This window comes from Cebus imitator, unplaced genomic scaffold (genome assembly GCF_001604975.1).
Source record: "Cebus imitator isolate Cc_AM_T3 unplaced genomic scaffold, Cebus_imitator-1.0 Scaffold148, whole genome shotgun sequence".
Classification (NCBI taxonomy): domain Eukaryota; kingdom Metazoa; phylum Chordata; class Mammalia; order Primates; family Cebidae; genus Cebus; species Cebus imitator.
The window spans coordinates 2,706,048-2,730,925 of record NW_016107463.1 but is presented as its reverse complement, the minus strand read 5'-3'; the positions used below and the strand labels follow the sequence as shown (position 1 = coordinate 2,730,925).

Genomic DNA, 24,878 nt, shown 5'->3' with positions numbered 1-24,878 from the left:
AACCCAGTCAGATAATCAGTCACTATAACCCAGTCAGATAATCAGTCACTAACAATTCCTACTTATTCTTACTTACAAACACATGCTCACTTACACACTCTCATTCATACACAGGAATATATACCTCTATACATATGTACTCACATACAGACACACACACACACATTCATTCACAAACACACACACAGTAAAACATGAACAAGAGCTCAGAAGTTACACACTTTTTCCCAAAAGAATGTACTCTGAATGTTTACTTATCTTCTACTTTCCCTCTACCATAGAGCTCTTCTCCCTCGTAGGAAGAAGCTATGTGGCTTTCTGCAAGTCTCTCAACTCTGAAGGAACCTACACTCCCATCTCCTACATGAGGGGCAATTGCTGGAAGATGTTTCAGGTTGCTTCAAGCCCTAAGTTACTAAATCGACCCTGTACTGCTGTGGTCTCTAGATAACAATATATTTGAATAAGGATTGAAATTGAAATACTATCTTTCCATGGGCTGACATTTATTACTATGCTGACATTTATTACTATTACTCACTTAATTTTACAGCAGCCCTGTAACTAGAGAGTTACTAAGAAAAGCAGAGGTCAAATGACTTGTCCAAGACCACGCAGCCCATAAAGAGCCTGCCTGTGTCCAACATACATGCTTTCTCTATAACATTTTATTCCAAAGAATACATAAGCATACATGTAATGCAGAATAAAATACACCACCTCACTCTATGATGGTTTTATGAATCATTAATTTTGGTTGCAATCATAATAATAACAATATCTAACAATCGCTATGAGCCAGGTACAATTCTAAAAGCTTCATATGAATTAGCTCACTCGTCACTACAAAGCTATTAGGTAGATACTATCTTAAATAACTAATTGAAGGTGACCAACTAGTACATGTAAGTCATAGCTGAACTTTGGACACGCCCACTCTAACCCAACAACTATGCACATATCTACAAATGCCCTTGCCTCTTCCTTCAGGATGCGTAATCATTTACAATGTTTGTTCTCCTATCCTCAACTTCCCTAAGGAATATAGCTGGGAAAGCCTGTACAGAGACATGTCTTGTTATTGCACACAAAATATCACAGAATCTTACAATAAGAAGTGATATTGAAGGTCATTGGTTCAACCTCCTCATCTGAGACATGAATCCCTGTTCTGTTTAGTAGCCAAATGAATAGTTGCTTGCCTCCTAAGGCAACACATTCAGGTCTAATTGTTAGAATTAGTACAAAATTCTCCCCTACATTGAGCCAAAATATGCTTCCTGCTAACTTATCTCATTAGTACTATTTCCCCGCACTTGAAATCATGACTCATGTCAAAAGCTCCCTTCTGCATGATAATTATATTGCTGCCTTCACCAACTCCCTGATGCTCAAGTGCAGAATTCTACCACCCTCATTGCTCTCCTCTGACATTCCTTAAAATTATAAAATGTGATTAACTAGAGGTGTTTTTAGCACATAGTAAAATATAGTCATCACCTCCATGATATTGACGATAAACTCAATTAATGTAATGAAGATAATAATTGGGATCATCTCCTTAGTTCTTGTGGAGAGTTTAAAAATATGCAAGAATGGAGGCTGGAGTTACTTCATATTGTTGGATGATACTGAGTAGGCTATCACCTAAATTCCTAATTCTTTCATCATTTTTCAAAACATTTGCCAATAGCTACATCCTATAAATATGCTTATTTATACTTTTTTAGACCCAAAAATAGGGCTGTAGGCATTATCTTTATCAAGTGTTATCTGATTAGATTGGGTTTGTCATTGTAAGCGATAAAGATAAGAATTTTTAGATTATTTCATGAAACATCTTGTTAGGTGTGTCATTTTTATCTTCACTCAAGTCATATACTAAGGACTGGGAGCTCCTGTCACTGGGTTCTTCCAATTTGGTGGACATTAACTGATCCTGTAAATCTATTTGAATATGAAATGTTCAACTAATGTATTCATTCAAGAAATATTTTCTTTCTCTTTTTTTTTTGGAAACCATGTCCTTCTCTGTTGCCTAGGCCAGAGAGCCATGGTACAATCATGACCTACTGCAGCCTCTACCTCCTGAGCTCAAGCAATTCTTCCACCTCAGCCTCCAGAGCATCTGGTAGTACAGGCATGTAGCACCATATCCAGCTAATTTATTTTCTTTCTTTTTTTTTTTTTTTTTTTGTAGAGATGGGTTCTTACCATGGTGTTCAGATTTGTCTTTAATTCTTAGGTTTAAGCTATCCTCCTGCCTTAGCCTCCCAAAGTGCTGTGATTACAGGTGTGAGCCCCCATGCCTGGCCAAGAAATATTTATTGAGTACCTACTACATGACATGCACTATTCCTCTAAAATGTACATATCCTTCTCTTTTCAATCTAGGAATTCCATTTGTTGCCATAAAAGATACATTTTGAGTCCACTGTCCTTCCTCTAGTTTCTCTTAACAATATATACTCAAGCTAAATATAAATTTTTTATTCTAATTTGGAACATAGTTCCTTTTAAGCATTCCAAGGGTTCCAAGTGCTAAACCAAATTCATTCATTTTCCTTTTTGGTTTAAAATTATTAATCATTCTAATTTTAGATAACTTGAATTATAGTATATGGAATTACAGGGTTAGAACAAACATTAGCTATTCAGAGAAGGCAAGAATGACCAGCCTAAACCTGAAATCTGGCAAACAATGCAGTAATACCTATTGATTCTCTCCAATTTGTGATCTATGCTTTCAGTTAACATTCAATAAGTATTTCTTAAATATCCTCCGCATGGTGCAGGGCAAAGTTTGGACTTGGAAAACAAAATGGCACTTTATTACTTATGTTTACCAGAGCTAATCTAGGCAATGCTAGTTGCTAGCTGCAATAAAATGCTGCGTTTGAAGGTTAGAGTAGCAAAAACACATTCTGCCCCTTCAGAAAATATTTTCCTCCATGGTCATCCATCCTACTGCTGATGCCTAAAATTCCACCACAGGCTCTAGTAATAAAGATCCATGAGGTCACAAAGTGAACTATGTTAGTTGCCTTGGGAATCAGGGATTTGGACTGATAGTTACGCTTTAAGTGCAATAAATCAGGGCCCCTAACCCCCAGAGCATAGACTGGTACCTGTCAAGAATTGGGCCAAACAGCAAGAAGTGAACAGCCGGTGAGTATGCATGACCACCTAAGCGCCACCTCCTATGAGTTCAGCAGCAGCATTAGATTCTCATAGGAATGCAAACCCTATTGTGAACCACGCAGGCAAAGGATCCAGGTTGTGTGTTCCTTATGAGAATCTAATGCTTGATGATCTGAAGTGGAACAGTTTCATCCCAAAACCATCCCAACCCCCCAACCCATGGAAAAACTGTCTTCCATGAAACTGGCCCCCAGTGCCAAAAAGGTTGGAGACTGCTGCAGTAAATGAAAGAAACTTGGATTATATAAACAACAGGATAAGGAAACCCTGGCGAACGACTTCTTTACCACCGTGTTCAACTGCTTCCAGAGCATTCCTGGGTGGATATGAGCGCATCACTCTACATGTACACTTTCTGCTCCTCGGTGACCATGTCTGCCTTGCCTGAGTCAGAATCTCCCTGACATCAGTCCCGAGACGAAAGCACAGCCCAAGCTCTGATACAATTCATAGGAGATTGCCCAGACACTTCCATATAGCTGGATTACCAGCAGAGCACAATCTATAACGATCCTGTTAATGCAAAAGCTAGAGGTGAAGGACAGAGCTGTTAAAAACTGCCTGGTAAGGCAGATGGGCAAGGTACCAACTGAGAAAACTTCCCAGGACCCTTACATCCCTGATCTATCTTTTCGTTTCTCTAACACCCTAAATGTATAATTTTATTTCATTCTATTATATTTTGCCATCCCTATCTGCCTGCTAGATCTTTTAGAGGAGAGATTTTATATTATTTCTCCTTTTCAACACCTAATACAAACCTGGCAGAGAAGAGATGTTCAGCAAATATTTGTTGATTTGAAATATCTAAATGAAAATTACAATAAGATTCAAAGACATTACAAAAACACAAATGTTAAGTTCTTTGTCTATGGTTCCAGTCCTAGACAAGCCTGGCTGATTAAAGATCCTCTTCCACCACTCCAAGCATACCCTGAGAACATTTCTAACACAGATTTTTGAAGTCATCTTTCTTCACGATGTGAACTTAAAACATCTGCTGCATTATCTTGATCCCTGTTTTTAACTTTGACAATTCTGTTGTTTGAGTTACATTGCACACTCCCCTCAAAATACAAATCTCCCCAGGGAGTACGGGGCTGGAGGGGAAGAGCAGCTTTCGTCCATCATTGACACCTGAGTGTGTACCATTTCTAGGATCAATTCAGAGAGGCTAGCTGGAGAGAAGCTCAGGGAGTGGCACACAGAACTGGTTAGCATAGAGGTCGAAGTGACAGACAGCAAAGAAGAAAGAATCCTGGAAACTCAAGGATTCCCAAGAACTTTGTGAAGGGAGTAGAGTCAATGACAGTGAGATAAAAAGAAAAAAACAAAATTAAGAAGGTACATAAGGCTAGTTTCAGCTGGGTTTTTTTTCCCCATTTCACATAATAGCTCTGATGTTTGGTGAATGTTTGTTATTCTTCCTACAAAACATAATGGAAATCTTATCTTCACCTTCATTGCTATAACTTGACCATAGTCACCAATGTCACTCACCTAGATTGTAGCAATAGGCTTCTAAGTTCTCCCAGCTTAAACTTAAACTTTCACCCCCTCATGGTCTATTCTTATCTAGCAGTCAGATAGTTAAAATTGTGTCACTTATCTGTTTGAAACTCTCCAAAGACTTCCTGTCTTACTTAAAGTAAAAATCAAAGATTAAAGAGTGGCCCACAAGACCCTCCTACAGGATCTGGCTCCCAGTTACATCTCCCTCTGACAACCTCAACATCCTGTTCCTCACCACTAGCTGAGAATATATTCTTTGTACCTATCAAGCACTCTGTGATCTCAGAGTATTTTCTTCACTATACTCTCTAAAGGAGTATCACCTATCCCAATAACCCAGCATAACTTGTGACACCATCCCTTCTCTATTTCCCTTGAGAATCAGGGCTTTGCTGTTCTCCATGACATATACAACCTTCTAACACACAAGATAATTTACTTATTTGAAGGGGTTATTGTTGATTATTTCTCTTCCACCAAAGAATATGAACTGTCTTTAAACAAGCATCATTGCATATTTGATTCGTTGCAATATCCTCACAGCTTTGAAAAGCACACCTATCAGGTACTTAATACATATTTATCAAAGGAACTTCTTTGAACCCAGATTAACTATTTTAGCTCATGCAGACATATTCCATATTGTTCATTTTGCAAATTGCATGCGGGTCTGCAGAAGTGGAGAAAGTCACATACAGACTGCTGCCCCTAAGTTTTCAGAGTGATGTATTTGGGAAGGTTTTTATGCCTTAAAGGAATAAAGGAATAAAGGAATTCACTTCCGTGAATAAAAAACCATCTATAAACTTTTATGAAATATCAAATAGCTCTCAACTTGTTCCCTAAACAAGCTATGTGTCCAAACAGCTTTAAGCCCAGGGCAGGCCCATCAACGGAGACTCTTTATAATTCAGACTAATCTTCAGACTATCTTCAGTAAGTAGCAGACGATATGAGGCTTTGATGTAATGTTCATCCCAATTTCCATATGGAACCCCGTGATAACTCACTAGGATAAAAATTTAAATTCTTCTATAAATGAAGGCAAAACAGATTGGGGACCCAGACACAACTCCATGGGTGAATTTTATAATATCCAGTCTTTTTCAAGGGAAAAAAAAGGCTCAGACAATATAGATGTTGATCAAAAAGTAGGCTGGGCATGGTGGCTCAAACCTATAATCCCAGCACTTTAAGATGCCAAGGCAGGCGATTACTTGTGGTCAGAAGTTCAAAACCAGGCTGGCCAACATGGTGAAACCCTGTCTCTACTAAAAATATAAAAATTAGCCAGGCATGGTGGCACACACCTATAATCCCAGCTACTTGGGAGGCTGAGGGAGGAGAATCAATTGAACCCAGGAGGCAGAGGTTGCAGTGAGCCAAGACTGCACCACTGCACTGCAGCTTGGGCGACACAATGGGACCTTTCCTTAAAAAGAAAAACAGGCTGAGCAGCATTCAAACACCCATCCTGTCTACGCCATGATTATAATGTGAAATAGTATTTTAAACTACATCTAACTTTAACATATCATAGTAATTATATCATACAAATGCAAGTACATTCAGAACCTTAAAATTTTATCTATGAAAAAGAAACATCAAACACACTTTACATCTGAATTTAGCTCAGCATACTATGGTTAATCCATTTTATTTTAACATCAAAGGACAGTAGGGCCCAGACTTTAAACTAATATCCTTCAAGCATTCATGTTTTAATTAGATGGCCATCTGTATCATAGGACCCCTATTATTTCAGAATCTGGGAGTGAGGAAAGCTGACCTAAATCTAAAGCTCTTTGATTTCAAAAAGAGCCCTGTGCTCAGCTTAGTAGCACACTAGAAGGAAAAAGACAAGAAACTAGCCATGAAAGCACATCATAAATTCTTCAATATCACACAGCTTTTGTCTATTTCTTCCTATCAGTCTATAAAATAATGTTACCAATTGAAATATTAGTCAAACATCAAAACAGATCAGGATAAGATTTACCTATTCCACACCAATTTTAATAAATTTTTTATACTCGTTACAATCTTTGAAAATAATTGTTTGTAATTTAAAAAAAAAAGTGGGCTAACTTGACTTTTACCTAAAGAGATAATATAGCAAGATGCAAAGAGAAAATAAGCATGAAAAAGAATAGCATGGTCTCATAGAGTCCATGCTAGTCTATTTTTGAAGAAGTTATTATAAATTTTACCCATAAGAAGCTTTTCTTTTCTGTTCAAAGAAATCAATTGATATTTTTACTGGTAGTAAATTTATAATCATTCTTCTTATTTTCCTTTTCATCAAATTTACCTTGCATTTCTTTGAGTTTTTTTACTTGGAAATTCTTTTAAAAGAAAAGAGCAAATGCTGAAAATTTTTCAATGTTGGGTGCAGGAAGAAAGCCAGAAAATAATAGGTCTTCAATAAATAGGCCTTTAATGTATCAAAAGCCCTTTGGGGGCTCACCATCTTCCAACTGTCTGACTATATTCAAAACAGGAGAAAACGAAAAGTGCAGTGAAACACACATAGAAACACTTTGAAACAGCTTCTAGAGTAAAACTATCTTTCACACACAAAAAAAGAGTAAGTATATAGCAGCATGATTTAAAAAATAATAGTTAATACACTCAGGAAACAGTAACAGAATGTCAGTTTGTTTTAAATACTCTACAGATGAATTTTATAATCACATATATGTATATAAAATATAACAAACAGGTCAATTTACCTCAAATAAGTAGGATTTTCAATTGAGAATCACAGAAAAGCTAAATTTCATCCATCTCATTTGCTTTCAATGTTTAAAATACAATGATTTAATCTCCAATACATTTTTAAAATAATCCCAAAATTATATAAATTGTGAATTCTGGTCATTATTCCTTAATAATGATTTTCTTCATGAGAATTATAAAGTCAGGCTAAATTGCTAACATGAGTTATTTCTTTGTAGCAATAAATCATAGTAATAAAGAATATGGCTTCAAGAATCAGCAGACTTAATATTATATAAATGCCAGCCCTGTACCAGACCCATCACCCAGACAAGTTATTCACTGAACTTCAGTCTCCTGGTGTACAAAATAGGGAAAATAGTATTGCCAACTCCATATGATTGTAAAATTTAACTGATGTAATCCATTAATTAATTTTTCAACTATTTTGTATACTAGCATAGTTCCTGACTCACAGAAAGCACTTGATATTGTTATTATTACTATTAGATTATAAGGCCAATTGTCTTAAGTCTCCACACACAGCCTTCTAGGATTATCTTCTGTATATTTGGTCAGGTTGTTTTTTATTTCTGAAATGCCAACTCCTTTCCTCTTCATTATGTTAAATCCTAAACATTTCCCACAGGCCTCACGTTTTTGATAGCTTCTCTCAGTAACCATGTTCCATCACAGTATTCCTGCTATATTGAACTCAGTTGATTATTTATAATCTGACTTACACAGTTAATTTTGCCTTATATTGGTTTTCTAGCTGTGTTGTAGATTTAATAACTGTAGATAGCTTCTCCAAATTGTGTATTTTTTTTCCACTGATTAAAATTGAATTGTTCTAAGACAAAAAAAAAAAATCTCTCTTACTTCTCTTTAAAAGAAACCACATATTCTCCAAAGAAAGCTAGTATAGTAGTGGTACACATATAGCAGGTATTTAATGCATGCTTTGACTTGAATTGCATTGTAACATCATTTACAAGACAATGAAGATCACTTTATCCCTTTAACGTGACATTCATCTGAAAAGTGATAGTGAAACATACTCTCCATGATATTTCAAAGCTCTAAAACTACAGTATTTCAATGTACTGAGCTGAAAATCACCATGTCTTCTTATGCAGGCACTTTAATTGTTTCCTTTTATTGATATAACACCTATCAAATTCTGAGTGTGGGTGATCCACAATCTGAATTACTTGAGAATAGCTGAGAAGCCAGCATGCCTTAGCGTAGAGTTGCCTTCTGCCAGGAGAATGGGCTTGGCTATATCATAGGCCTAGATCTAAAATAATATTCCATTTTATATTAATCCTGTCTACTATTCCATCAGTACAGGATATTTGGATGGATGCTAGGGTCCCTGTTAATAAACAGTCAGAAATATATCATAGTCCCAAATCTCAACTACTTGGCTTTAATTCTGTCATTAAGACCAATGGTGTAACTCATATTACACCGGGGGGAAAATAATACCCTTGGAGTCATAGATATAAGAAATTAGGAAGAGGAAGAGGATTTACAAAATCCAAAGATGTGACTGAAACACATAATTCTATATGCATTATAATTCATTTACACATTCAAATATGCCAAGTCCTAGAGCCCTCTTGTACTTTTTCTTCCTCCTTATAGTCACAGAATGAACACTATAACTATTGATTTCTGCCTTGGAGAAAAATAAAGATTCTTCCCTGTTTCAAAATAAGCATGCATCATGCAACATGCAAAAAATACCTTGGGTTTCTTATTTTCTGGGCCTGTTGACATGGACAATGCACAAGGTGAAATCAGCTCCTCAGTTCTTGTTAAAAATAGGGGAAGTGACGGGGCTGAAACAGGTGACCTGTGGTTGAGGGTGGTGCTTTCAGATTTCCGAAGTCTTGAAGGCAGGGTACCACTGCCGCAATGTGGGTACAGTGCTGAGGGACTGAGGTGGGGCATCTGGGTGGGCAGACTGGCACGAGGGAGAGAGGAGGACCTCAAGTTGGGAAGAGAGGCAGAGCTAGCATTGGAGATAGGGACTGAAGGAAGAACTGAAGGATTCGGCTCCTGGTCAGATAGTTGGGATGATGCTCTTTTAGATCTGTTTATCAGGCTTGAAAGAGCTGGGGAAGGATGGAAACACTTCTCTGAAGAAAACAGTGTAGCTCTTTGATTAATAGGAGGGGACAGAGAAGATAATGCAGAGGAGGCTAATGTAGAAGGGTATGTATGAATGTTTCTGGGGCTTTCTGGACCTCTGAGGTCCCCATCCTGTTTACTCTTTAAAGAGGAAAGAGGAGAAGAGCTTGGAGGAACTGGAGGAAGACCCACAGAACTGGATGTACGGGTTTGTAGCAGGGAGAGCATTGTATTGCTCTTCAAAGTGGGTGATGGTGTTGTCTCTACATTCAGGGAAGCAAGGCTGCTACTAGCCTGTTTTGTAGGAGAGAGGGAGGGCGCCTGCGAAAGGGGAGTAGACTGGGTGAAAACAGGCAGGCGAAAAGATTGCTGGGTCAACTCAGAAACCTGGCGCTCCCCTTGATCTGGAGACCCAGCTCTCAGGGAACAACTTGAGAGAGATTTTTTAGGCGTCAGTGGGGTCTGCTTTGGTTTTTGATCAAGTGTGAGCATGGAAGAGGCCGGGGAGTTGAGAGAGAAGGTGGGACAGGATGCAGGGGAAAAGGGTCTTTGGTGGGAAGGGTTTGACCTGAGAATGGCAGTGAGAAGGGCAAGCCGGGAGGGAACCGGGGATTTTACCCCTGACTTTGAAAGATTTCCACTAGATGACATTTGGCTGCAGATGGTAGAAGAAGAGCCGTGGAAAGAGGAGGTAAATGGTTTGGGGCTCGGAGAGAGTGAATGCGTGACAATGCGGACTGGTATGTAGGAGGCTGAACTCGACTTCAGAGAAGCACTGGAGGACGGTGGAAGAGAAGAGGTTCTCGGACTTTCTCCACTACTAAGGGCATGTGAGGTGACAGATGTCTTCTTCAGAACTTCAGAGGTCAGTCCAGGCTTTGGATCTGCTGCAGTTGAACTGGGTAAGTTAGAACCTGATAGTTGAGTGGAATGGGGAAACAGTAACGTCGAGGAGGTGCCCTTCGATGCAGAAAAGGGTGAAGAGTGAGCGGTAGTTTGAAAATACGTAGATGATTCTTCCACCAAGGCCCCACCGACATCCAGCCTCCTAGTGTGGAACTCCTCTAGGACAGAGGCTCCCTCGAGGTTAACTGGGTCGGGTGGTGTGTTCGGATTAGTTGGAGAAACAAAGGAGAAAGCAGGTGGTTTACAGGCAAGCTGCTCAGAGGTAGTGGGAGAAGAAGTTAACTAGAGGAAAGAGAAATAGACAGATTGAAATAGGACATTATTTGTGAAACGATTAAAATATTCTTGTCACTTGCGCGATTATGCAAACAACTTACACAAAAGAACACATCTTAAACCTCCATAAAAATGAAGGAAATTCGTTTTGCTAATGAGGCCTTGCTTTGAATTTGAAATAAGATACAAATAAGCTGTGAAGTATTACATCCTATACCTCATTTATTCCACAGAATGAAATCAATATAAAATCGTACTGCATAGTTGGAAGATAATTCATTGACAGCATCTAAAATATTTATCTTAATTTGGAGTTGTGTGATTTGGAAAGATTTAAATCACCATCAGTATAAATTGCAAATTTCACTTTGGAAAATCATTTTCTTCCATTGTAAGAATATAAACCATAATATTATAATAATGACTACAAGCCTTAAAAAAATTCTTAACACACTTCAAGTGTTTAAAATTCTAAGAGTTTCTACTATTTAATTCCTACATGCTGTGAACTTGGAAAAGTACCCAGAATTCAAAAGCTGAAACACCCAATATCAACACAGAATGATAAACTGAGAGAGTGAAAGCAAAGTCCAAATTAGACGGGAAGATTTAGCTTAATTTTCTTATTTGCCAGAATAAACATTTAACATGAACATATAATGAACATTTAACAAATTATTTGGGTTATGCTGGAAGAAATAGGCTCTCTTTTATACCAAAAGAAGCCAGAATACTTTACAAATACAATCCACCTGAAACAAGAAAACCCACCAATCCAAATAAAAAGGAAATAAAGAACAATTCATCATTTTGCAAGAGAAGCCAGTGAGAGCCTGTGAAACAACTGGATGTATGTAGTCTTGTGCCATTTTAAAAATCATCTAGTACTTTAAGTACTGAAGTTATAAATAATTTGAATACCTTTTAAACAGAGGTTTCCCTTCAAAGTCATTGATTTATGACAATATATAAAAGAATTAATAAACATGCATGTATAATAAAGAATTTAGAGAACATCAGTCATTCAAAATATCAATAAATATTAAGACTTACATATAGATATTGCATTAAGCACATAGCAGGAAAATATATATAAACATAACAATCAAACTTGGCAAAATCTTTATAAATAAAGTAAAAGATATTTCTTGATTTTGCTTATAACACTGTAAGATTTCCATCAGACCTAACAGAGGCTTTCATACCATACAGTTTTAATCTCTAGAAATATTTAAAACTGGCAAATTCAAACAACTCATCCCAAACTTTTAAGTTTCTAAGTAAACATACCCAAAATGTTCCTGTCTTTTATATGTAAATATATATGTATCTTTGCAACACAGACGAATTCTTGCTACATTAATAATGCCTAAATATATTGGCATAACCCAGAATATGGGAAAATCAGAAGTAATTGAAAGTCAAGCAGAATTCAATCAAATAAAGGAAGAAAGCTTAGCAATTCACTCATGTAAGGGTTACTTAGAAACGAGTCTGCTTAGCCAATGTTTATGTAACTGATCCATGTGGTTAGAGATATATTTAAATCCAAACACTCCTAGCTGGGCAACTGAATGTTTCTGTCACTACAAGAATGGCCATGTCTTATTTGGCGTTATACAATCATTTGTAGTTAAATATGTAATTAAGAGATTGTTAGGGTAAATAATATATTTAGGGATTTTTTTTTTTTAACCACAAATGAAAAGTCTTCTCTAATTGTTTCCTATGATGGATCTCTCCTAATTAAAAGAACATAGAAACATTTCTAGGCTGTGTAGTGTGTCTTTGCGTGTTGTACTAAGCCTAGAATAGCTGTTTGGTAAATAATTCTGTAAATTAATAACAGCAATCACAAAAATCTTACCTTTTCAGCTCTGTTGTTTCCAAATAACTTTAGTGTATATGACAAACTCAATTATTTACCCTGAATATTCACCAAAGTATCACTATGTTAAGACCATAATTGTTAATTGTAATTGTTAGGGTCTCATTCAGAGGAAAAGACTAACCTCTCCAACTTCCTCAAAATGATGGTTTCTAATGACCAAACATTCTACTACAATAATATTTTACCTAATATAAATACCTCAGAATTTTATTATATGTTTTAATATATTTAAAACATTGATTATTGAGGAACTTCTAACAGAAAGGCTTTGCGAAGTCTAAAGATGTTTACCATGTTTATATTAATCTGCATATAATTCTTATCTTTTCTTGTTTAATATATTGATAAGAATATGCAACATACTTATTTTTAACTTGCAAAAATACCATGATGTTATCCTAATTTGTATTAATATAAAAATGTGACACCATATTTTAATAAAATTTCCAGGGGTGAAGGATTTTTTTTAAATAAAAAGACTGATTTTCCTAAGTTTCTCTAATTAATACGTTTTTAAAAAGAGAAAGTAAAGGCAGGAAAATATGTATGCAGAAAGAAAAAATGGGCACCTGTCAAATTCTCAGTCGGTAGCTCAGAATCGGTCCTTCATTTTACCCCTTCCTATAAATCCCTTATTAGTGATGCCAAACTTCTCTATTGGCATCTATCTAACACAAATTATTCCCATGTCTTCTTCCTCTCCCATTCATAACCCCCTATGTTGTTCTCAAGGTTTGCTACTGATGCTTTAATTGCTTCTCCTTCAAGGCTTTTCTAGGTCTTCTTTTACCATTTATTTCTTACCTCACCTGTATTGATTCCTTTGCTTCAAACATCACTCTAGAGCTACCAATGACCATTTTTCCAGTCCCCGGAACTATGCTGGAAACCTCCTTGCCATTTTCAAAACTCTCTAAAGTCATTTTCAAAACTCTCTTCTCCTAGAAAGACTATCCAGAACTCTGGAAAACATTCACAATAATCTCAGTAACAAAAGATGCAATGTGCTCCTATCATTAGGTAGATGATCCTAATCATAAATTCACCCTCAGATCTTATATGATAGAGACCATCAGTTATTTTAACAACAAATTTCTATTGTAGAACTGCCTTGTATTTTTAGTAAATCTAAAATGAACTCCTCCTGTATATATATTCAGTTTTCCCTGGTATTTCTATGAGATCTGAAAGCATTTGAATGAAAACTAAAATGACTGATCTGATACCTAGTATCTTGAATAGTTCCCGAGATTCTGAGAGCACCAGATGTGGATTGCATATAGTTGTGCTCTCCCTCCTGAATTTGTACAGCGACACGAGGCAGAAACCTAATCTTTAAAAGATTAAATAACCTTTTCTGGTGTTCTTACTTCTACTTGCACCCCATTTAACCTACCACCAGATTGAAATTTTAAAATCTGATCACCTATGCTTAAGATCTCATCAGTGTCTTCTTTGTGTCTACCACTAACTAAAGCTCTTTTCTTCATGACAAAGCCCCTCTCTTGCTATCCAGTCTCATACTCCTCATCCTCTATTTTTTAAGTTTCAGTAATACTTTGTTAAATCTCAACCTTCTTGCCAGCATTGTCAACATTCTAGCTATTGAGGTTTCTTACCAATGTTCTCTTGCCAATCAATTTGGCAAACCTTCATTCTTAAAGCAATTCCAGCAATTGTCATTATGTTTCTAGATCTAGTCTACTTAAAGTTGCTCTAAGAAAAAATTGATACCACTTGTTAATTGGCAGGACCACTGCACCTGTTTTTCAAACTGCATCCTACACAAGGGCAACAGCCGAGTGGGACTGAATTCCCCTGCACTGAATTAACCTATGGAAGGGGAGGCTTTCTCAATTCACATACTGGTTGGGTGAGTTACTGGGGATTGGTGAAAGCACAAGTTCAACGTCTATAGTCTCAGCTGGGTCCTGCACTTCTCCCTCTTTTGGTTGGTTGATTTGTGTTTTCTTTTTTTGTTATTATGTTGACCTTGGCTTCCTCTACTGTTCTGATGAACAGCTTTTCCAAAAACTTCATGTTCTCCGCAAACCCTTAACCTGCTATTTCTCCCATTATGTTCAACAGATGGCCTAGGTTTCTTAACTCCAAGGAAAATCAAGATTACCAGGAAAATGAATTTTGGTAGAATTGCCTTTATTCCCTTTCCCTCTTTCTAAGGAAGGTGAATTTAAAAACCTTTCACTTTTTTAAAGGTGAATTCTCCTGTGTACTCTGAATCACAGCAGCTCCTGCTCTCTTAGAAATGTCATTTCGTCGGTTATTCCCCATATCCTATGTATTTACCCTTTTTATTTTTTTCCCAGTTCCCTGATCCTAACATAGATATAAAACAGAAATTCACTCTTTTAAAAACATAATAATAAATATCATTGTGTTGAATAGTGAAAGTCGTCACAATTCTCTATTCTTTTCCATTCTTTCAGAAAGTCATTTATTCCACCCTTTAATCTAGGTAGCCAAATGACTTGTTTTGGCCCATACAACATCATCAAATGCAATACAAGAAGCAGTGTCTTGAAAAACACTTGTGCACTGAGGTTTACTGGCTTGTTGCGTGCAGAACACTGCCATAATATGAATGAGCTCAGCCTAGTTTACTGGAAGATATAAGACCACATCTCAGCAGACAACTACCCAGCCACCAAACAGCTAACCAGCCACCAGCTAACCCAACAGCCAATCACAGACATAGGTAGGTCACAGCAAAGATTAATTGAATCTAGCCCATATCTGTAGAACCACATAGCTGAAAACAGCCCAAATTATTGACCAGTAGCTTTCTGAGCTAAATAAAAGATTGTGTTTTAAAACACTAAATATTGGCATGGTTTGTTAGGCAGCAAAAGAAAAACAAACACATACATATATATTCCAAGCTCTGTCTTGATCCTGTATTTCCCATAATTACAGGCCTATGTGTTTTTCTTCTCAGTCAAGTCTGCACAATATAATCACTGCCTTGAGTTTCTTACTTCTTGTAGCCAACACACCCTAAAATGACTACCCAAAAAGTCCCAGTCTTGTAAAATTTCTTCCTTTTAAGTGTGGGTGGAAATGGTGACTTGACTCTAATAGAATATGACACAGGTGAAGGAATTTTTCAAATGTAACAAAGGTCTTTGAATCAGGTGATTTTAAGTTAATTAAAAGGGAGGTTATCCTGTGTGGGTAGGACCTAATCAAGTGAGCTCTTAAAAATAAAAAATAAAAATAAAAAAAAAGTCTTTGGCATTAGAGACTCAAAGCAGCAGAGATACTTTTTCTCTTTTACTGGCTTTAAGAAACAGGCTGCCATGAATTCTACAGCCTCAAGGAAATAAATTCCGCCAAACTGACTGATACCTTGATTTCAACCTAGTGAGAAATCCTGAGCAAAGAACCTGGCTCAGCCATGTCCAGACTTCTAATCTATAGAAACCAGGAGAAATAGGTAAATTTGTGAAACCACTACATTTGTGGTAATCTATTGTATAACAGAAAACTAATACGCCTCCCACTGACTTAACAGATTTGTCCTCCACCCTTACATGGAAAACTGTTATCACTAACGTCTACAATTATTTCTTTTTCCTAAAACCAAAAGGCACTTGAATCCCTTACCTTTTCTGATTTCTGTTCATGGTGTAACTCTTCTAATCCATCCCTCCTTTTCAATACTTTTATCTAGGGCCTCTATTTCATTACCCTTTCCTAGGATATTTCCAATCTTTTGATGAGTCCTTTTCATATTCCTTCATTCCTTCTCATCTCCCACCCTGTTCTTAAGTGCTGGCACTTCCTTGCCTATTACCTTTCTGGAATGCCAAAAAATGTATTCATACTTCAAGTTTCAGCAACACTGCCTCTGTGAACCCTTTCTGATGGTCCAGGCTGACTTGGCATCCTCCCCATAGGCTTCCCAATGTTTTCTGGGCATGCTGTTGTCATTATTTCCAGGCACATACACTTTTTAAATTCCTTAAAGGTAAATTATATGTCATTTAAAGTTTGTACCCCTAGTGTTCAGTGCCTAGCCTACTATCTTCATGCAGGAATTAAAAAAAAAAAATGTCTAGTAGATGGAGGAACAGAAGGATGCAGAAGCAGAGACATAGTGTCTCCTTGAAGAGGGTCTGACCCCTTCCTCAGCAATTGCCCCCTCTTATTCTGCTCTAGACTCTGGGCAGTAAGGATGAGAAGATGGTAGGAAGAACATTGCCTCAGACCTCTAATTCAGTCTCTACCTCCCCAGCCAAGTTCTGACATCAACAAGTTCTCAAATTCTGACATCAACCAATCAGGGGACTCTCTTCTTAAAAGGCTACATCATCTTTCTGCTGGAATTGTCAAAGTGACTTGATTTTCCAGGCATGTTCTTCCTTTGTACCCGATTAATAGCACAAATTAATCCATCCAGAGGAAGTGACAAGCTACCATTCAGGGACTATAGGGATTCTGCCAGCAATAGAGAGAAGAGCCTGGGGCCTCTCACTGATTCATAAAGATTCTCCTAAGTAACTCTAGTCTCATTCACCATGAAAGGTAACAAGATAAAAGAAGAGAACATATACTCACCCAAAGCAAGAAAATAAATGGAGAGGTAGCAGTGAGAAGATCACTGGAGAAAAGTTGGTAGAAAAAAATTAAATCACTTGGTCAGAGATTTGTCCATTTCCTATGCCTTTGACAAGAACCAAGAAAGGGGCTCAGGGAGACGCCTTCGTGAGCCGCTGTGGGAGCCGCACGGGGTGGGGCGGGGGGTCGTGGCTTCATGAGCTGCTGTGGGAGGGCACGGGGGCGGGCTGGGGGGCTGGCTTGTGGCCCCTGGCTTCCAGGTGGTGCACCTCAACGCTGTGACTGTGGACAATCGCCTGGACGACCTGCAGCTGGTGCCGAGGGCCTAGCGGCCCAAGGCCGAAGAGACCTCCAGCAAACAGAAGGAGCAAAGCTTGTATTGGCTTGCAGTTCAGCAGCTGCCTACAGACCCCACAGAAGAACAGTTTCCTGTCCTCAGTATGACCAACGGGGATGTGATGGAAGAGGAGGAGAATTCTTGCACCTACTGAGTGCCACTACCCTCCCTGCACGGTGACTGAGAAGCGGCTCCGGAGTTCAGCCTCTGAGGGCGCTGCCAGCTGGCCGGTACTGCGGCTCCCAGGGTCCGCGGAAGGGTTGGCCTGCCCACAGGAAGCACGGTAGGGAGAGGAAGCGTCCCTTCCAGCATGAGTTCGAGCCCGAGCGATGACGGGCGGGAAGCCGCACACACTCGCAGCCCTCCGGCTCTTCCCTGGGCACAGCAGAGACAGAGCGGTGGTTGAGCCTGGAGGTGCCGAAAACGCCAGCGGCGGGCCCAGGACAGCCGCCATGAGACTCCCGACGTCACAGGCAGTCTATGTGGCACAGCGCCCCTCCGCGTTCATCTCCAGCAGCGACAACGGAGGAGGCTCCCACCAGGACGGGTCTCATTATTTATATGATAATACGTTTGTAAACTCACGTACAGGTTTTTTTGGGGGGCGGGGGGTGGGAGGCAATGGGAAGGGTAGAAATCACAAATAGAATCATTTGCTGTAATCGTCGAATGGCAAACGGTCAGGCCATGTGTCTAAAAACTGTCCTGTACCGGAAGCTTCTCCCTTGGGCTGCTGGAGCCTCACGGAGCGGGAGTTGTGTCCACAAAGGCAAAGTAAAGGGGTGGAATCATTTAAAAAAAAAAATAGGGCCTCTAAATTTTTAATCCTCCCCAACTGCTCAAAGCAATTATATGACCAAGAAGGCCCATGTGGAACCTGAATTACTAATCACCTCTCACTTACTGAGTGCAAGATCAGGGCCCACGTGGCTCTGCTCTGCATGCAAAGAGCCATCCAGCTGATGGCTATGAACACTCAATCTGTGGCTTTCTAATATAAACAGGGCGTGTTTCGTGAAGCACTTTGACATTCCAAACTAGCCCTCTACCACTTAGCCGAATCCCGCATGAAAGTTGAACCTCCCAGCTTCTTTCAAGGTTTTCAACTTCTAAATCTCTGGGATCAGAAGCTATAGATTATTTGCTTAAGTAAGCACAACGCAGAGCAACAGCGCTAACTATAAGGCAGGAGTCCTAGGTGCTCTTCCATACTCTATTATCGACTTCTCTCAGCTTGGAATGCTCCCTAAGAGGGTTTATGTAATGTCTATTCTCTATTTATATCACAACATCATGTAAAAAGGAGAATCATTCATTCATTTATCAGACATTATTTAAGAACCCAGAGTATTCCAGGCATTGTATTATGTGATGGGAAGCAGAAGTGAGAAAAATATTTTTTGTCAAGTTTAAGGGGTTTAGGAATCTAATGCGGTAAGAGAGACACACGAAGGCTGTGTAATGCAGTATGCTGGTATGAATAGGGTATTTCATTTTAAAGTTGAGGCCTGGGGGTATATGAATGGTTTCTATGTCTAATGCCCCATCCAAATAACTTACTGTAATCTCTCTTCTATGAATTCATGAAATCTACTTATTTAATAAACATATGTGCCAATGTCCAAATTCCTTCATGTCAGAACCTCCATTATTTAGCCCCAGTCAGTTCTTCTGGTCTTATTTTTATGATCCATGTTCCTCTCCCCAGTTCTTACTTCTGAGCCACATTTGAAAGAGATGTAAAACTCTCCTTCTCCACATGTTCCTTACTTTGTGCCCAAAAATCATGCTGCCATCTCAGACTTCTTAGATACAGAAAATCATTTATTGAGAGCCTGCTATTGGCCAGGCACTATTCTAGGCACTTTGCATGGATTATCTCATTTAATCTTCACAAAGAAGTTTGATATCTACCAACTCATTTTACAAATGAGAAAACTGAGGTTTATGACTTCAAGTAACTCACCCAGAGGTACATGGCCAGTACCTTGCCCATCTCATTTTGGTTTTCCCATACCACCCCTCCAATGCAAGACCTCCCTTTCCTTACCTCCTAACCATTTCTCAGCCTGATTTCTGTCCCCATAACCTCACTCACACTGTTCCCACCAAAGTCACCAAATGACCTCCTAATTTCCAGATTTAATGGACTCAGGGGCCCTACTTTATTTGACCTTGTTTTATAGTCCACTACAGACTCCTCTTTTTGGGAAGTCCCGTAGCTTCCACTGCATAAAACCACTCTCTCAGGCTTCTTTGGTTCCCCTCTTAGAAAAAAGACATCTAGGTTTCTCATTGGCTTCTCTTTTTTCACAGCTTGTTTTATATTTTCCTGTTTCCTGGCTTGAATCCTGTCTTATTTTACCTTCTTTCCCTGAGTAAATTCCCATCACTTTAACTTATGTAGCAAACATCTCCAGTCTTCCTTCTCTCTCCTGTGTCCAGGATTCATACTTCCAGCTTTTTTGTAGATATCATCATGCAGTGTCACCAAGGCTTCTAAAACTCAATATCAGATGTCTAATCTCTTCCCATCCCCTCCCAAGACCTGTTATTCATTCTTCAATTAATGATGCCAACATTCATCCAATTTCCTAGGAAATAAACCCATTCGTGCTTAATTTCCCATATATTGTCAATGAACAAGTTCAGTTAATGCTACCTCATAAGGCTCTCTGTTGATTCCCACTGTCACTATCTTAGCTCCAAACTTTATCATAGGTCTTTCAGATGAATCACTGTGTTGTATGTGTATTCAACCTCTCTTTTAATGCTAATATTATCCCTAAGAAAATTCTTAGGCTTTTATGTGAACATTTAAGTCTCTTCTAAATTTTATTTAAGAGGATTTTGACACCTTATTTTATGTAACATGTTTACTTTTGATGTGCTTTAAAGTTATTTAGTGATTTTTTTTTTAACATAAGATACTTTTACTTAAACATGCCATTTCAAAGAAAGCACTTGGGGACTTTATATATTCAACACAATATTTATATTGACTGTCCAAGATAATATGCTAACCACTGCAGGGGACAAAATGTTTAATAAAACTGAATTTGACATGGGCTTTACCTGTAAAAACTTTACAATCTGTTAGGAGAGATAAGACATGTATCTAAATAGCTATAGTACAGCCTATGATAATTATAAAATATGTACAGAAAAAACAAGCTATTAAAATTATATTGGAAGAGAGTTTGCTTTCACTGAGGGAAACATAACAGCTTCATGAAGGTATCGATATCTGAACAAGGACTTCAAAGGTGAAACAAAATGTGAACTTTTTAATTTTTTTTTTACTCACTTTATTGAACCCCCTTTATGTGTAAGGCACTGGATTAAGTGCTAGAAATACAGAAATTAACAAGAGACCAAAACTTGACTTCAGGTAGTTTTCAGTCAGTAAGGAAGAAAGATAAAAGGATATTATTACACCAGAATGAAAAGGAATTATAATGGAGATTTTTTTCCCTACTAAAAACTACAAAATAATAAAGAAAATCACAAAGATGAACAAGAACTAACTTTTTTCCAAAAGGAACATCTTTAAGAAGAGAGGCTACTTGAACTCAGATTAAATTATCAAGTAGCCTAGGTCAAAATGGAGAAGAGCTAGGGAAGAAGGAAACATTCAACCAGAGGAATCAAGGGCTCAGAGACAGGAAGGTATGAAGTACGTACTTTGGTGATAGTTCAGGAGAGCTGAAGAATAGAGGTAAAAGATATAGACTGAAAAAGAAACCTAGGCTAGGTTGTGGAAAGGTTAAAGGCCAGACTAAGAAGCGAAGACATTTGTTAGGAATACTTTATCAATGACTAACCAATAGAGCTAACTTATAGATAATTCTATATATGGATTCATTTTCACCAGGAAGGCTAGAAATTTACTTACTTGACTGCATTTCTGATTGAAAACTTGATATTGTTTGCATCAAGCAGCCCAACTGTGTAATTGTTTGTTTAGACTTTGTACCTTACAGTTCACTATATTAAACTTCCAGACTGCTTTCTTTGGTGCCCTGGTCATTTCTCCTTAGTTTACACTTGTGGTAATATTCATCTAATTTTTATTTCATGATGACCTACTGTTCACTCAAATAGATTATTATAGGAAACAGAAACAAGAACACTGGTAATTATTCAAACAATTGGTAATTGGTCAAACACTTTAGGATCTAGTATTCCTCTATTACTGGTAATCATAATCTTCAGCCACAATTAATATATGAGGTTGAGCTCTGCTTTTTTATTTGGAGTGCTAATAACATGAACTATAACCTGCTCCTAAATAACCCTTTTTGGAAAAAAGATTTTAAAGGATGCATTTAGTCTCTAGATTCACTTCTCTATATTTGGATACACACACACACAAAAAAAACAAATGGCCAATTAAGGGTTAAAAAAATATCAGTAAGCAAAAAGAGTAAATCAGAGACCCAACAATTGCTTTGTTAATTTTTTGAATTAATATCATCACCCCTACATTTTTTTCTCAAATAAGTCACCTAAAGCTGTTGTACTCTAACAATGGAAATTTCCACATCTCTGATTTCCATATTTCTACATCTCCAACGATTTCATTATCTTTTCTGAGGCAAGAAAGAAATGTTTAAACCTGTTACAGCTTATTGAGAATACCTTTAATTATATGATTGTATTTTGTTCCAATACATAGCTGAGAACAAAATTCAAGATGAAATAAATCTTTTAGTCCAGTGAAAATGTGAGTACCACAGAGTGTGTCTTTTATTACCAGAAGACAATATAAGATACTAGATGCTTGCAGGTAATAAAAATGCACCATCAGAAAATCAGTGAAGACTTCAGGAATAAAGATGGTGTGGCACCAAAACTCCAATACCTATTCTGCCTTTTTGCATTGGTCCTGTCCTAGTAAAACAAAAAGATCAACATGCCAGTAAAAATGTCCTTTAAACTACTTTGGGTTGATTCCAAGTGCCTGCTCTAGTAGATCCTAAACAGGACATCTTGGTACCAATTCACGGTCACTGTTACGAAGTTAGAGCTCTGCATCCACTACCTACTCTCAAAGCCAGCCTCTGCATTTCTAACATTCTAACTATACCTCATCAAAGTCACCTTATATTTTCATTATAGAAAATAGCCAGTCAATGGCAAAATTATTCTAATTTTTGTCTTCAAAACGCCTCACTGTCCACATCCTTTCTTTCTTGCCATCACAGATGCGGGGCTTCTCCTATTGCACCAGACTCTCTCTACCTTGAAAGAACCATTCAATCTTGCTGCTAAGTTTTGGAGTGGTATATTTTCCCCCTTTCACTGAGGTCAGCCACACCCTGGTGGGTTTCGAGACCACAAAAGATGTTTTCCTTAAGACAAACACGGGAAATTATTTTTCTTACTCTTATTTCCTCGTTAATCATTTTACTAGTCTTTTACTAATTTAAAATCAATGGGTCTACCTCTAATATCTAATTACTATCTTTTCACTAGGTCTTTCTTATATCTGAAATATGCTTCTTGATGGACTCAGCTCACCAAGCACACTTTCTTGACTAAAGAAACTCCTAATATCAATCTTATTCAAGAATTATTTAAAAGAAAGGGGTAGTATTCTCCCAAATTTACTCCAACTAAATGTTTTACATTTTCTTTTCAGCCAATTCACAGCATAATTGCTTAATGCTTTTTATTTTATAGATTTATTATCTGTTTACACTATGATGATTTATTATCCTGAGATTATGGCTTTTTAAATATATTTTTCTTTGAAAGTTTTGCCTGCCTTAAACAGGAAGGTCTTTGCAGACAGCCCAAGACAAAGGGTGCATAAACACTTTTTTTTCTTACGGACAGCAAGAAGACAAAACCTACCTGCCCATGCTTTTGCTGAGGGGCCATCCCATGAAGCATTTCAGTATGTGATGAGGCCTTGAGATCAGTCCCCTGTGTTTTGGGACGCACTACATCAGAGACCAGACTGGAAGAGATTGCTAGAGACTTGGGCCGGACAGCTGTCGTGCCAATCCTCCCTGGGGGCCCTTGTTCAACTTTCCTGCTTGTAGCCTCATCTTCCCCTTCAGAGTCCACAATAAGGACATACTCAGCTTTGAAGAGGTCACTTTGCTGCATTCCTTGAAGTTTGTTTGCTTCAAATTCCCTTTCTTGTAAAATCCTTCCACTGACCTCTGAAGGACAAGTCAATGTCCCTTGGTCTCTCTCTTGCTGGCTCTCAGCATTCAAGGTCAAGTAGTCATTGGATTTAGACTGTAATAGATGTGGAGAGATAAAAGCATTGACATTAGTTTAATAAATGCTTCTTCTTGGCATGTACACTGAAAAGCTTAACCTCCTTATATTTTTAAAAATATATTAAATTAGATTGACATAAGAGAGAGATAGAGTTGAAGTTAATGGTTTATTTTTGCTAGCCCACTAGCCCACCTGTTTGTCCTGGTCTAAGCCCAAACAACTTTGGAATAATAATCAACATCAACAAGCAAACCTAACTGTTTTAAAGTAAGTCATGACATGATATTTTAAGGAGAGACAGGGAGAGAGCAATTGTTTTTCATGAAGACATTTGTGAAACAAATGGGGACTAGCTAAGGTTTTAGTTAATGGTGAAGCAACCTGCATATCATTTCAAAGCTAAGGGAGGAAGGAAATCCCCATTGAAAGATTCTAAAATAATACAAAATCTCTCTAAAAGTCTGAAAGGAAAAATAAAATTGGAACAAAATGCATAGTCAGACAAAATAATCTAAGTTAATTAGGAAGAACTCATAAATAGAACAGCAAAAAGAAGACATAGATATTTTTAGTACAAAGCATTTTTCACTGTCTTATTTTGGATTTGTAATACTCAGTCTTTTCCCATCCAATTTTCTATGAATACATATGTTTTCAAGACCAGGATCAAGATAGCTTTATCAAGCTACCGAACTTTTTTTTCTAAAATTATGACAGCCATGTATAATAAAATTGTGTTTAAACAGCCTAATGTCAATTATCTTATTTTTATAACTACACTATGGTTACTATTATTCTTTCCTATGCAGCTTTTCTGTAAGGCTAAAATGATCTCAAAATAGAAAGTTAAACCAGTAAATAAAAATAAGTTAACAATTTCAAATCTGGCTGTCAATTTAATGTGTCCTAAGTGTGCATGTGTTGTATGTATGAAAACAGAAGTCAAATCACTAATTAAATATAACTAAAAGATTGATTTTATACACCTATCCCATATTATTCAGCAGATAACGATGATATAGTCAGGGTAAAACACAAATTGCCTCTGATTAAAATTTCTCTGCCCATCTTTCTCTATCTAAT

At 37.7% G+C, this 24,878-nt stretch overlaps 1 protein-coding gene and 1 pseudogene across 13 annotated transcripts in view; one reads left to right on the top strand and one right to left on the bottom strand.

Moving 5' to 3' along the window:
- The window catches only part of LOC108314151 (muscular LMNA interacting protein), a 269,710-nt gene that overhangs the window by 122,257 nt on the left and 122,575 nt on the right, over positions 1-24,878 (bottom strand). For 12 of the 13 annotated variants that reach the window (XM_017542898.2, XM_017542904.2, XM_037743614.1 and 9 more), the window contains 2 exons: positions 23,418-23,810; positions 9,184-10,758 (listed from right to left, as the gene is read on the bottom strand). In XM_017542898.2, coding sequence (XP_017398387.1) covers positions 9,184-10,758; positions 23,418-23,810 — 1,968 coding nt within the window. The remainder of the gene's footprint in view (positions 1-9,183; positions 10,759-23,417; positions 23,811-24,878) is intronic. The other variant, XM_017542908.2, reaches the window with a different exon arrangement.
- On the top strand, positions 14,479-17,891 carry LOC119473310 (annotated as a pseudogene).